This window comes from Protopterus annectens, chromosome 6.part0 (genome assembly GCF_019279795.1).
Source record: "Protopterus annectens isolate FY-2018-M chromosome 6.part0, PAN1.0, whole genome shotgun sequence".
Lineage (NCBI taxonomy): Eukaryota > Metazoa > Chordata > Ceratodontiformes > Protopteridae > Protopterus > Protopterus annectens.
Window position 1 is genome coordinate 1,740,077,803 of NC_056737.1, and position 15,818 is coordinate 1,740,093,620.

The 15,818-nt window shown below is 38.7% G+C and overlaps 1 protein-coding gene across 1 annotated transcript in view; it reads right to left on the reverse strand.

Annotated features, from left to right (window-relative positions):
* The window catches only part of LOC122804919 (dual specificity protein phosphatase 10-like), a 74,643-nt gene that overhangs the window by 9,761 nt on the left and 49,064 nt on the right, over positions 1-15,818 (reverse strand). Inside the window, exon 3 of the mRNA XM_044075130.1 lies at positions 1,978-2,310. Coding sequence (XP_043931065.1) covers positions 1,978-2,310 — 333 coding nt within the window. The remainder of the gene's footprint in view (positions 1-1,977; positions 2,311-15,818) is intronic.

Sequence of the window (15,818 nt, forward strand, 5' to 3'; positions counted from 1 at the left end):
AGGTCCCCCTTCCCCAGGGAAGATCAGACTCTGGATGAATAGTACTTAGGGGATATTGTATAATCCACAGACAAATGTTAATAAATGTACTTTCCTCTTTGGGCTTTCAGTGAAACAGAGTGTGTTAACACTTGAGGAACTGTTACTTTAACTGCAACAATAAAACATTTCTAGGGAGGAGTATGCAGTCCACTGCACTCCCACATCCCTGTCAATATGAATAAATTTAAGCAGACGGACTTATCAGCTCACACAGATTTCTTGAGTTGCAATAATCACAGACTGAAAGGTCTGTCCACTAGTGCATGCAGAACTAGGTTCACTAAAAGTGAACTGAGTGAGTTGTACTGTACACATACTGGGGTACTGCCCGATGTGTAAAAAGTAAGACAGACGACTAAGAAGTCAATCATACATCTAACTCTTACCTTCTTAATGTCCTCCTGGAGTGCAGGCATGCACATATTATTACAAGTGTGCACTATGCCTGCTTTGGTGCAAGCAGACAGTGTAAAGTCTGCCAGTACCCAGATCGTTTCACCTACGAGTATCATCCTTTAAGTCCCTTTCTCTCCCCAGAAAAGAGAAGGGGCTAGCCCTCAGTCAGTCAACTGGGAATGCTGGCTGATGTTCAAACACGTATGTCACTAGTCCAAAATGGGACAGTGAAGAAAGTACTACTAAAACAAGCCACCCCGCAGTATATCACCTTTCTACTTTTTCAGGTACACTGTCCTCACTGTATATTCGGCATTTACTATGGAAACTAGCAATAAAAGAATGTTGAACTACTGGCATCTGAAGAGGAGGCATACTGTCCAAACAAGTTAAACATTTCCAGCATATGTTTAACAAATATACAGTGATGGCAAGTTTTGGTACATCATTTTTCTACAGTTCGTTTATAGTAACTATATCAACACTTACACAATTGTAACAATAAGATCATTCTCTTAATGTCTCAGTATCTCAACATCGTTTATTTTGTGTGGATGTAATGGTTTTCCTGAGGCTGCATGACTCAAAGGAAAGGGAAGAGGTGATTTTTGTTTTTGTTGTTTTTTTTCCCTTTTTTTCAAACATATGTGATGTTCAAGGTGGTATATTTAGAGATCAAGGGTGAAGAAGCAAAGCTCCAACTTTAGGACACAAGGGGTTATAGCTCAATCTGTAAAAATGTTCCTTAATTCTAATGAAGTATTTTATGATGCATGTTCTTGTACTTTCATTTTTTTAATTTACTGATGTTTCAGTTGCAATAACTTGGGGGGCAACATTTTAGTCTTAAGATTTAATCATTAAAGATTCTTACTACATTCACAGGTAGATTCATAATTACTAAACAAATGTGTATTGCCTGCCAGAAAAAAACTGAAAAAAATGCTGAAATTGAGCAAGCCGTATTTTAAGCTTTTGCAGGGGGCAAGCCACCCAGCACCCCCCCAAATGGGGAAGGTCCATTCATCTCCCCCCTAAATTATATATAGGGAATCCATGGTTGCACAACACTGATTATGCCATTGTGCTTTTGTCAATCTGACAAATAGTATTCATCAAAAACTAAAATTCACCCATAGGTGATCCACCAGTTATGTAAATATAGTTAAGCTAAATAGATTACCCATCATATATGAAGTCGTTACCTTTACAAAACAAGCAAAGCTTTCATCTGGGTCAATCTGGGTCACCTTGGACCCCCATTACTTACAGTTTTGTCCAGATTTCTTGCTCTAAGAGGTTGAAAGGTATGGTTAGGTGACACTATGTAACAGACCTCCAGGAACTAACAGACCTTTTAGCACCCATAGTCTGTTAACCCCCTATGCTGCCCATCTTGTTAAGGATTTTCTATATAGCCTCAGTTTTCATCCATACCTCTAACCCATTACAGTGGCTGGAAATGTGCCCAAAGCTTTGTGCTCATAATTAAAAGAAAAATGAATGTTTTAGGTTTCATCTTGAAAATATCAAACTTACCAATGAATTCAAAAGCTTCTTCAAAGTACTGCCGCAAGTTCTGCTTGCTGTTATCTGTAGCTGGTAAACGCTTGTAGCGGATCAAGCCTGTTTCAGCATGATATAATGGAAGGTGGGTTGTGACATTCACAACATACGCAATATTTAGATTTCGCATCTTTTCTAGGTCCTGGGCATCTTTTTCACTTCCCAAAAAAAGAAATGGCAGTATGATACTCAGTTCTGCATTTTCTAGGTCAGGTGTTAATGCCACTGGAGTTCCTGCTGACAGTCCAATCTTGCTCTCCAGTAGGGGCAAGTCTCCAGGTACACCTTCTTTCTCAGGTGCTGTACCTTTAAACATGGAAACAAGGAAGACATTGGTTGAGTAAGAAATCATTCCAGTAAAAAGGTATCTTTGTTTTAGCAAACCTTCCTTTCTGTGACTGACAAGCAACAAACACCCATAGAAGAACAGACCAAGTATACTGAGAAATATTACAGGACATGTTATGCCTTAGTAATGATTACAGAACTCACGTTCCTATCTTCTTATGGTGAACAGAATGGAAGATATACATCATAATGATAAACATTATATAATGCACAGTGTATAGAGAACATGGTGAAAAAAACTGCTTGCACAACACTGTACTTTTAGATTAATTGTATATTTGTTATACAGCAGCCATCATTAGACCTTATTCTTTATCAAAGTATTTCTGAAGATGAACAGAAACCATAAAGGTCCAGAATATTTTCTTTTTTCTTTCTTTTTTTTTTTTTGCTTTTGTATAAAGCCTTTTTTCATCTTCTTGTGTGAGTTGTGTTTGGTGTGAGGCCCATGTTCCATCTGCTGCACAGACAACTTAACAGATGCAACTTCAGACCTCAGGCCCTAATCTCTGTAAGCATGGGGACTCCCAGCTGGGTGATGTCACCAGTTTGAGAGCGTTTCTGCAGCAACGGAGCAGGTGGCTGCTCCCCCACCCACACTGAAGTGCAGAAACAGCTGAAAGAATCATGTTTACTGAAGTGGAATTAGCTCCGCCTTATGTAATTCGCATTACATCATCCTTAACCATTTGTCTAAGGCTGGCAGAAATGGACAAATAAAGTGCTGCACAAAACAGTAGCAGCTGGTCACATTCCACCATATGCTACCGCCTTGATGGTCATTATTACCTTCCTGCTTTAATATGTATATCTTCCCCACATCTGACTACTTTTACAACAAAAAACACTAATAATAAATGTTTTATTTTTAAATGGATAAACTTTCTAACCAGAATTCTAAATTAAATTTTAAGTTAATGCAATAATTTGATTTTTCTTGTTATCTGTTTTCAAATGAATTACACAAACCTATGTTATACTGAACATATTTCGGAGCTGCACACAACTGTAATAGCAAAACGCCATGTTAAAATTAAAACAGACAATATTTTTTCCTTGACAATAGCCCATTACTCGTAACTTAGTTATTAAGAACTACTCTGTTCTGATAGAACAGTCTGAGCTCTGATTCTCACTTCTAAGAAAGTAAATATGACGTGCGTTAGGAATGAGAAATACAAACTGGCCCACCTGTGATTAGCTGAGATACCAAATGCAAACTATTCCAACACGTTACTGTTTTTCAAAAACAAAAAAAAAAAAAAAAAACCAAACATGTCTTGATTAATCTTTAGACATTAAGATGTAACTGAAAAATAATCCTCACACAATCCGTAATCTTGTCTTCTCTATTTTTATTCATCTCCCTTGTTATTCTCACTGCCTTACACCTACTTTATGAACATTAATTATACACTCTAGGTTTTTTGTAACAGTGCTTTGAATTTAGTTCAAGGGGAAAAACTTGCAGCCTGCAACCTTTTTCCTTATTTTAATCCTAGATTTGGATTAACAGCTTTATTACTAAAACAGTCATATATTCTGCTTACAAAAACAACAAACCTAGACATAATTAAGTACTATGGTGTGGATATGATGCAATTATCTGGTTAAAAAAAAACAGTTCTTTAAAACCATGAAAAAGAATTAAAGAAATTCTGAAATGACAACACAATGTGTTCTTGAAACATATAGCCAAGTACTTCACCTGCATATTACAGTGCTAAATCTTCCTAATGAATCAGAATGATTATCTAAGTATATCTTCAGAGACTTTCAAATCCCAATGAGCAGCAACACTAGACTACAGAAGGATCCTGCATTTTTTAGTATACTGTTTATTTCATTAAATCCTAGCAAGTGACCCCAAGAGTTTTGTGCTATCTGCAGTACATTCCAACACTGCACTACAATCCCAAAATAGAAACAGCCTAAGTACATTAAAGACCATTTCAACAGTGTTTAATCAGAACAATATGACTAGAATAACGTATGCATATATTTGTTACATGTACACAAGGGCCATCTCATGGAGTCCACAGTCCCTGGTTGTTATGCTGAATGGAGTGTGATGTAACACAGTCTTACCATCTAAAGTTCATTAGTATTTCAGGCTTCTTGGTTAAAAAAACTGTTAGGTCAGACTGCGATGGACTGCTTTTGAGGCCTGCTGGCATAGTGCAAAGTACAAAATGCAGACAAGCAGTAAAGTATCACTTTTAAATGCAATAGTTTTTCTATTTGCAAACATCTAGTGCGTTCTTTTGAATATATAAATAAAGTTAAGTATACACCTAAAGGGCGTTTTACATGTAATAGTAGGGGGGGTTATTTATACCCTAAAATGTCCCTGTGGTTTCTTTTACATTGGTGAGACGAAAAGAAGTTTTAAGGTGAGGTTAATGGAACATATCAGGGACATAAAAAATCAAAAGGAAGACAAAATTATAGCTTGTCATTTTAAAGAAGTACACAACAATGACTTTACTGTGCTTCAGGATAGTGTTTTAGAACAAATATATGTTAGGGATAATGAAATTCTTTTGAAAGAAAAGTTGTATAAGGAATCTGTTTTTATTGTTAAATATGATACAATGGTTCCTATGGGACTGAATGGAGAGATTAATTGGAAGTATTTTATTTAACTAATTGTATAATTGAATAATTGGTTTTCTGTTTTGTATATAAGGTAATAGATTTTTGATGTACTTTGTAACTCTTTGAAGGTCTTGTAACGAGGTGCTAGAGAATTAAAGTGATTTGGGTCTGAGCCAGTGGTTTTGGTCTTGTTTTCTGCATAGTTGTTTGGATTTAGTGCTTTTCTACGGCGTCGGACCCTAATAGAGATAGTCCATGAAATTTAGAGAAGATTCCTTGCCTGCTTTGGGAGCTGTTGGTGCTTCAGGACATTTATCTGGGGTACAGAGAACTATGGAACAATATATCCAGGCTGCAGAAACGTCTACTAGTGAAAATGGCCCTGGTACATCTAATTTTGCCCAGCTGTTTGATCGGTGCATTGAGGAGAGGCAAAGACGTGTGAATAATCCCTTCTCAGCAGTGGAACAGGTTTTTAATTCTGTCCCTTTGGACATGAGAGAACCATGTGAAAAATTTGACTTGTTTTTACAGAAGAAAACAAAGGTACACTTTAATATTTTGGTCTTAAAAAGATATATAGAGATAAATATTACACCTAAAGGTCTTTGGCTTATTAAAAACCCTAGTGAACCTTTTGACTTGCATCGTGAGTCTGATAAGATGTTTCAGGAACGTTGGGTTGCAGCAGTCCATATATGTGTTATGGACTGGCTTTCTATTTTGCTTGAATGTGATCAGCTCAAGCAACAAAAGCTTAAACAAGAACTGCAATCCTTGTCTTCAGAAATATCTAGTTCTCTCAACTCAGTCAATATGAATAATTTAATGGAAACTGTAAATGCAAAGGTTAAATTCACTAGAGAAAGATTAGTTAGAATATAAGAAAACAAAATTGCTACTGATAAGGGACTATGAGAATGGGTGAGTGTTTGTGTCTTCAGCCAATCAGCACCGTGGGAAGGGACGACGCAAGAGAGGAGGTTTTAAGAAACCTCATTCAGTATCCTTTGCCTCTTCGGAAGGGATGGATTATAATGGCGGCTTAGAAAGCGATGAACATGAATATCCTGCTTTGCCAGCTTCCAAATAACCGGAAAAACATGAACGCCGGTTTTGGAAGGCAGGGGACAATATTAGAGAGCAATTTAATCACAAAAGGGGCCATAATGGCTCCAATAACAACAGTAATGGATTTGGACAACAGATTACAACAACAGTCTAACAACAAGACAGGCAGGTGGCAATGACTTTGTTAATACAAAACTGTTATATGGTTGCAAATCTTTCTGGTTGTGGTTTATCTGATGAACAATTTTCTGTTTTAGATTTGGGACTAAAATTTGTCCCTACAGTGCTACCAAGGAGGCATATTCTAAGTCAGGAAGTCTTCTGTTTTGTTCGTAAATTACATTTAAAGGTTTTTTATGCTAATTGCAATAATAATTCGCCCTGTGATGATGTATCTATGGAAGAAAGTTTTCATTCTTGTTTTTCAGATTTGAATGACTCTATAGAGTATATGCATAGTGATGCTTATTGTTTTATTGATATTTCTGTTGTTGCCACTAAAAGTAGATTAATTTCTCCCTATTCTAATGACAAAATTATTCATTTTAGTTATGTTAAATTTTGCCATGAATGAAATGTGTGAAAAGTTGTCACACAATAAGAATGAGGTTTGCTACAATTTGACATTGAAGGAGTGGAAAGCTTTACAAGAATTGAAGGAAAAAGGGATTTGATTATAAAACCATCTGACAAAGGAAATAAAATAGTTATAATGCATTTTCAACAATATTATAGGATGTGTTTGGAACATTTGCACAATAAAGATGTATATGAGAGTAGTGTTAATAACACTTACAGAAAAGCAATAACTAAATTTCAAGAATTTTTGCAAAAAGTGACAGGTTGGGTTATTTTTCAGAAGATGAAGTGTATAAAAAATGTAACACTGAAGACTGTGCTTTAGCTACATTTTTTGTTTGCCTAAATTGCACAAGGATATGAATAATCCTCCAGGACGTCCTATTATTTCGGCCTGTAAGCATTTTTTACATGGTACTGGGCTAGTATTACATAACATTTTTCTTCCTTATGTCACAAGAATTTCTTCTTATATAAAGGGCAGCTTTGATTTTTTAAATAAGATTTCCACTGTCAATTGGAATAAAGAAATGTATTGGATAACTTTAGACATTAAAAGTTTATATACGTCAATTAAACATGAGGATGGACTTCATGCCCTAATGTATTTTTTGGGGATAGTCCGTTAACTAATTATTTGATTGATTTGAAACATTTTTGTTTAACTAATAACTTTGTTAAATTTAATAATGAAATAGTTAGGCAGAAACAGGGAACAGCCATGGGGGCACCCTTTGCCTCCATGTATGCTAATTTATTCATGGCTTATTATGAGATAGAATGTCTGTATAAGTATAGTTTTACGAAAAAAATATTTTAGACATTACTACCATTATACAGACAATTTGATTTTTATTTGTGACGGGGGGTAAGGGTGAAATGCTCCAGTTTGTTGCTGATTTACAGCATAACACATTTAACCTTTCTTTTGATGGGTTACAATATGGAGAAAAAGTGTCTTACTTGGATTTAACCTTAAGGAGAACGGATAGTGGTGAAATTTGTACTGGAGTACATAGAAAGTTTTTAGATGGAAGCCAGTACTTGTATGCCACTAGTTGTCATCCTCCCCATGTTCTGTCAGCACTACCTTATGGAGAGTTTTTAAGATTATCAAGAATATGCAATGTTAAAAGGAATTTATTAGATGAAATACATTATACTACAATTATATTTTGTAGTAGGGATTATAACAAAGAAGTGGTGGAGGAAGCCAAGTATAAACTTTTATCTTTGGATTCAAATAAAAATGTGAATAAAAGGTGCTGGAATAAAGTGAAAGAAAATAGTGGGACCAATAATAATAATAAAGAACAGATGTATTTTGTTACTACACATAAGATTAAAAGTGAAGAAATTTGTGAAATTGTAAGATATTATTGGAAATTTCTTCTTATGAGATAAAGATTTGAACAAAATTTTGGATAACTATCCCATAATGTCATATAAATGGGGGAGGAGTCTAAAGGACATGCTTGTACATGGAAATTTTGTTTTGCCAAAAATAAATTTGAACAACTATCCAATATCTATTGGCACTTTTAAATGCAATAGCTGTTCTATTTGCAAACATGTAGTGTGTTCTTTTAAATATATAAATAAGGTTAAGTATACACCTAAAGGGTGTTTTACATGTAATAGTAGGGGGGTTATTTATGCCCTAAAATGTCCCTGTGGTTTCTTTTACATTGGTGAGATGAAAAGAAGTTTTAAGGTGAGGTTAATGGAACATATCAGGGACATACAAAAATCTAAATCCTAAAGGCTGGAAAACAAATACTGTAATCCCATTACACAAGGATGGCCCAACTATGGACCCTGTTGACTACAGGCCCATTAATCTCACTCAAGGTTTTAGTGCCATCCACACTTTTTGACCAGTAGCTGCACAGACAGGGGCTAAAGCTGGAGGTGTCTCAATATACCTCAATAACATGCATACCCCTACGGTGGTAAAGCAGGATGACATGCTGGAGTTCCTTCACATGCAAATTATCATAGACAAAATCTCGTACCATATCTTAGACAGCTATAGGTCACCCTCCATAGTCCGAGAAGCTCACAATACATATTCAAACCTACTGGGGAAACTTACCATCCAACCTACCACCCTACTCGTGGCTTTAATTAACCTTCTACAGATTGGGAATCTGACATGGCCTCATGTCTATGGCACAGAGATTCCTGGACTTTGTAAATACAAACACCCTTGACCAAATAGTCAATACACCCAAAACATGCTCCAACATACTGGACCACATGATAACAAATATTGGAGAATTCTGCCCCCCCCCCCAATGTCTTGTGCTCTCTGACTGATAAGGTCCAAAGATAAAGCTGTCTCCCTTGAAATCAAAATCAACTCCACAATCCCATTAAAATCAGTAAATGTTAGGAACTATTCCAAGGCAAATCACCTGTTAGTAAGTGATGGTTTATTAAAATTCCATGCCCCCTCCAAACTCCACGAACAATACCATCCTATGCTGAATTGCTCTCAAACTCTGTACAGCCATGTCAATGGCTGCACAGAGGTTGCTGTACTTACCAGAAGTAAGCCCAGAACTACCCCAGAAATAAAACAAACTGGTGGCATCCCAAATTAAACAGGATTTACAACAAAAGGAAAAAAATATGGGAAAAATCAGGAAGGGTAATTTCCATAAAGATAAAAACTCTCTCATTGAAGTAAACAGGCAACTAAAAGGACTAATTAGATCACACTAAGCTAACTCTAAGATTAAGATATCCTCCCAGGTGAAAGATAACCATAAGGCCTGGCTCACTGATAGGACTGGAGGTTATAACTGGTGAGGCCACCTCCACAAAGAGGCCAGTCACCAATGGAGTTCCCCAGAGTTCTGTGCTAGGCCCACTCCTCTTTGGCATCTACTTCTCAGATGGCAAAGCCAATACCAAAGGCCTCTGGCTAACAAAGTTTGCAGATGATTGCAAACTGGGAGCAGTCACTGAATCCCCCCAAACAAGAACACCCTTTAGGAAGGTCTAATATAGACAAACGCTTAGTGCCAAAGCCATGGCTTAAAACTCAATACTAAGAAATGCATTACAATACCTTTTGGGAAGTCTGCCACCCCTGGTAACTATGCTATCAATAAAATATCTTTAAAGGTTGAACCACTAGTCAGGAATTCAGGAACTCATGTAGACAGTAACCCAGACTTCGACCAACATGTGTCCAAGGTAGTAAGAAAATCCTTCTGTCTTGCTCAACTTATAAGCAAAGGCATGGCACACAGGTCCAGAGAGGTCATCATACCACTCTACTCAGACCTCATCAGGATCATCATAGAGTATAATACCCCCTTAGGTATGTACTTGACCAGACACATGCAGCAACTGTAATGTCCACAAAGGTTCCTTACAAAAAGAATACAGGGAGTGAAAACAAAGTCCTGCACTGATCACCTCAATACCCTGTCTCTTTACTCGGTATCATACAGACTTATGTGAGGTGATCTTTGCCTGACATAAAAGGCATCCCTGGACCCTGTTCTGATGAATCTTTTTCAAATCCACAAAACAAACAGAATCAGAACTACTAGATTAAAATACCTAGATTTTCTTGCAACATAAATAGGATATGTTGGAGATACAGATATGTTTCTCAAAGGATTCCAATTCTCTGGAACATTCTCCCCATCCATGTGAAGCAGAGTTCCTCCCTATCCCTATTTAAGCCAACCTGGACCAATGGATGGGTAATCAGAAATCCACCCTTGTTCTGGCTCCTATGTCTCTGATGGACACAGGCAATCAGTAAATCACCCCTATAAATCAAATATAAATCAATTTTGTTGGTCACATTTGAGTTGCATGGCTAGGCTTTTAAGGGCCCTAGTGGTCGTTAGCCTAGTATACACTTATGAACTAGTTTAATATGTAAAGCTATGGGGCACAGGGCCTAACTTGTGTGACTGTAAGCAAGTCACTTAACCAGACACTGCTCCTGGGCTGAGTTGAGAAAAATCCGAGAGGATCTAATCTGGACATTGAAAATCTCTCAACTCTGGACTCTCATCAATATGGCATAAACAAAGGAGGGTTCTGCCTCTTTAACCTCATTAATTTATTTGAAAAAGTAACTGAAACAGTGGGTAGTGGTTATGCAGTGCATACAGCATATCTAGACCTGGCCATGGTCTTTGACACTATTCCTTATCCAAGTATTATTGACAGACTTGTAAATCTGATTATGAATCCTTAAACTGTGTGATGGACAGCTAAATGGCTGTCTGACACAACCCATGTGGTTAGAGTAGCAGGTAACACTTCTGAAAGCAAAATAGTTACCAGTGGTGTACCACAGAGATAAGTTCTGGTCCCTCTACTATTTGACAAATATTTCGCAGACCCTCAGACCAGCACTTTTGGCCTAAGTTTGCAGATGATTGTAAACTGGATATTGTTATTTGATCTTCAGCTGACTCACAATTGCTCCAACATGCCTTAATTCCCCTTTATTCATATCTTATTAAACCCATTATTGAATAATTCACCTTTTGGCATGGATTTATATACACATCTCATGCAACCTGAGAGATCTCAGAGATTCAGAAACGAAAAGATCAGTGGCTTCAAAAATCTTAAGTTATCTGGAGAAACTGTCAGCTCTTTCTCTGTATCTATTTTCTTACAGACTAATCCAGTGGTGATGTATGGCTAGCCTTTTGTGACATGAAAGCTCCATCTCCTATTCCTTCATAGAACTAATGGTACATCAAATACTTACTTAAAGGAACTAAACCTTCATCAGCAGATTAATAACATGTGGCGTGATAGATTCATATTTCAACATATCCTTCACCTCTGGTACAAACTTCCACTACATGTCAAAGAGTGGCACCCTTGCCACCTTCAAGGTAAATCTAGACAATTTGATAGTCAGCTTCAAATTCTCTCCTGGTCTACCTTGTCTTGCCCCACTTGAGGATACAGAGAAACTGTGAATAGGGTTTATTGGCTAGGCTTGAAATGGCCTACAGACTGATTGCCTGGTACTTAATCTCTATATTATTTCTTGGAGCCTAACAATATAGGTTCATAGGTAGATACTAGGCTATTGGCCCTATGGCCTACATAAGCCTAGCCAAAAAATGTACCCTGGCTTTCGCCACCCAAGAAAATTATTTTCCTGTGCCCCTGTCGAGCAGAGCCACAGAAGTGATCCCTGGGGTGAATTTCCCATTTCCCATCCAATCATCAAGATTTTTCTTGAAGAGGAGTGCTAATGAGGAGCTCTGTTTGACATAGACAGGTAGTCTGTTCCAGAGTATGGGAAGTCTCTGGGACAGGAATCTTTCCCTCCAGCATGTTCTGTTTATTGTGGTGACAAGGTTTAGGTCCCTAGAGTGTGTAGCTCGGATGGATTGGGATTTCTTTAAGTGGAGCATGTCCAACAGCTCTGGGTTTGACATAGCTTTGTATGTTAGGGAGAGATTGCCCCTGAGTAGGCGATATGCGATGGAGTAAAGCTGTAGTTTTTTGAGACTGTCTGCATAGGGCATCTGTTTGAGGCCAGTAATCCTCTTTGTGAGGTATTTCTGTAGTCTTTCCAATTGCTGTAGATGTCTTATGAGGTACATACCAAAAGGGGCATTGTACTCTATAATGGGTCTAATGAGTGATGAGTAGAGGGAAACAATGACCTCTTTTTTTCTGGATGAGAATCCTTTTGTGATGAGATGAGCCACATAGAAGGATTTCTTGACCACTGTGGCGATGTGATCAAAGAAGAGAGTCCTGTCCACCTGTGTCCCAAGGTCTCTTATCACATTTTCGGCATTAAGTAGACTACCAGCTATGTGGTAGTTCATGGGTACAGAGTTTTTACCAAAGGGGATGACAATACACTTTTTGGCATTGAGCTTCAGGCCATGGCTTTGACACCAGGTATCTGTCTCAGTGAGGCCCTTTTGTAGTTTGTCCACATCGTTAGGAGTTTTGATTATGGCTCCGAGTTTGCAGTCATCTGCAAACTTTGTTAGCCAAAGACCTCCTGTGTTACCTGCACTTCAGAGAAGTAGATACCAAACAGGAGAGGACCCAGGACTGAACCCTGTGGTACTCCACTTGTCACTGGTCTGAAGTCGGATTTGGAATCCGCTACTTTCACAGTGTGGGTTCTGTCCGTGAGCCAGTTGGCAACCCATCTTGTGACATAGGGATTTATACCTAGTTTTGTGAGCTTATCTATAATTCCAGAGTGGGGGATGGTGTCGAAAGCCTTGGCGAGATCTAGATAAGCTGTGTGAACCATTTTACCCTCATCTATGGCTTTGGTGACTGCTTCAAAGAAGTCAGTCAGGTTTAGGAGACATGATCTGCCTTTTACAAATCCAAACTGGGTAGGGTCCAGAGTTTGGAGATTACCAATGTCTTTGTTTATGAGTTCCATGATGATACGTTCCATGGCCTTGCAGACCAGGCTCATCAGGCTAATGGGGCGGTAGTTCCCGGGGTCCGTCGTGGCTCCACCTTTGTGGAGTGGGATAACCGTTGCGGTGCGCCATTTAGTGGGTACAAAGCCTGAGGTGAGGCTATGATTGAACATGGTACTTAGGTAGGGTGCCAGTTCATTCTGTAGTTCATGTAGAACGCAGCCTGGGATATTGTCAGGTCCCATGGATGCTGTGTTCTTGGCTTTGGAGAGTGTGTTTTTACCTGTGCAGCCGTGATTATAGGAACTTTGCATTCTTCCGGTATAGAGATGGGCCCTCTAGGGGGTGAGAGGCGGGTAAAGTTAGCACTGAACCTATCTGCTAGGATGTTGGCAATATCAGTTGGTTCTGTATATTTAGCGCCATTGTGCTGTAACTCAGAGCAGATCTGAGTGTTCCCATTGAGATTCTTGACATAGCTATAGAATGTTTTGTGGTTGTCTTTAGAGTCAGTGGCAATTTTGTTTTTGTAATTAGCTTTGGAGGATTTTATGAGGGATCTCACCTTCTTACTGAGGTTGACCAGGGAATTCCTCCAGTCATGGGATTTGACTCTTTTTTGCAACAGTGTCTTTCTTCTGTTGTAGAGTTTGTTTATGGCAGAGAACCACCAGATTGGCTTCCTTTTTTTGGAGGATAACATCTTGGTTCTATTAGGAATAGCATGATCCATGCACTCGTGTAAGTGCTTATAAAGTGCATTTGTGTAGGATTCAGCAGTCATACCTCTATTGTCCATCTGCATGGGTGTCGTGATGTTTGCCACTTCTGTCTTAAGAAGTGTGAAGTTGGCTTTGGAGAAGTTTTTTATGATGGTTTCCCTAATTATGGATGTCTTTCTGTTCTGTTATACACTAAGGATGATGGAAATGCTATTATTAACTTTTGTACTTCTGAAACGGGATTCTGCAACCCCATGATTATAGTGAAACAGCAGAAAGCCAAAGTCCCTCCATATCTCCCTCTGCAACTTAATAGGTTCATAGGTTCATAGATGTTTACTAGGCTAATGATCACAATGGAGTTTTTAAGCCTAGCCACGCATCCCAAATATCTGAAAAGTTCTATTACCCTTGATAACTGTAAGCAGGTGCTTGGGAGATGAAACACTTACAAGCAGGGTCCTGGAAAATGAACCATTAACAGGTTGCCTGTGTCTATTAGAGACATAGGTGCCAAACCAGGGATGAATTTCCTGTTCCCTATCCATCTGCCCAAGTTACAACTGAATTGGGTTAAGGAGGAACTCCTGCTTCACATGGATGGGGAGCCTGTTCCAGAGATGGGGTAGTCTCTGTGATACATACCTGTCTCTCCAGCAGGTCTTATTTATATCACAGGCAATGTTTACGTCTTTAGAACAGATAATTCTGATGCTGTTGGTTTTGTGGATATGCAGGAGATCCATCAGAGTGGAGTCTGACAAAGCACTGTATACCAAGCATAGATCTCCCGTCAAAAGCCTGTAGGAGGCAGAATATAGGGAGAGAACCTTGAGGTGGTATGCACAGGACATTTTACTTTTGCCCTGTATTTTTTTAGTGAGGAACCTCTGTGGATGTTCCAATTATTAGATATGCCTGGTTAGGTACATACCAAAGGTGGTATTGTACTCAATGATAGGTCTGATAAATGCCAAGTACAGTCGAATAATGACTTCTTTAGACCTAGATGCTATACCTTTGTTTATAAGTTGTGCAGCACAGAATGATTTCCTCAGTACTGTAGACACATGATGGTCAAATCCTAGATTATCGTTTATGTGTGTTCCTAAGTCCCTGACTACCGAGTCAACTCTAAGAGGTGTGTTGTCAATCTGATAGTTACCAGGGGTGGATGACTTCCAGAAGGATACTATTAGGCATTTCTTGGTATTTAGATTTAGTCCATGGCTCTGACACCAGTTGTTTGTCTCTAAGCCCTTCCTGGAGAACATTTGTATCAATGTGGGATTCAATGACAGCTCCTAATTTGCAATCATCTGCAAATTTAGTCAGCCAGAGACAACTGACTTTGGCCTTGACTTCAAGGAAGTAAATGCCAAAAAGGAGCAGCCCAAGGAGTGATCCCTGAGGTTCTCCACTTGTGACTGGCCTCTTTATAGAGGTGGACTCCCCAATTCTAACTTCATGGGTCCTGTCTGTGAGACAGCTGGCTATCTACCAGGTGACATACAGGTCTGTACCTAACGTCTTGAGTTTGTCGACAATGCCTGAGTGGGGTACTGTGTCAAATCCCTTGGCCAGGTCAAGGTAGGCAGTGTGAACTATTTTGCCCTTGTCCATTGCTATGGTGACCTTCTCAAAGAAGTCCATCAGGTTGAGTAGGCATGACCTGCCCTTGATGAAACCAAACTGAGTTGGATGCAGTGTCTGGAAGTTTACTATATCACTATTGATTATTTCCATGATAGTTCTTTCCATGGCTTTAATTAGAAGACTAGTGAGACTTATGGGTCTGTAGTTTCCAGGGTCTGCAGATGGCCCATCTTTGTACAAAGGGATGACTATTGCTGTTCTCCATTCATGAGGCACAAAACCTGTTTGGACACTACAGTTAAACAACAATTCAGGAAAGCCTGACAGGTCATGTTTCATGCAATTTAGAAGGCATCCCGGGATATTGTCTGGGCCCATTGATGCAGTGTTCTTGGCCTTAGAGAGAGCATTAAGGACCTGTTCCCTAGTGATAGTAAGGGGAGCTATATCTGATGGTATTTCATGAAGGAAAAAAAAGGGGTAAAGTTGGAGCTGAATT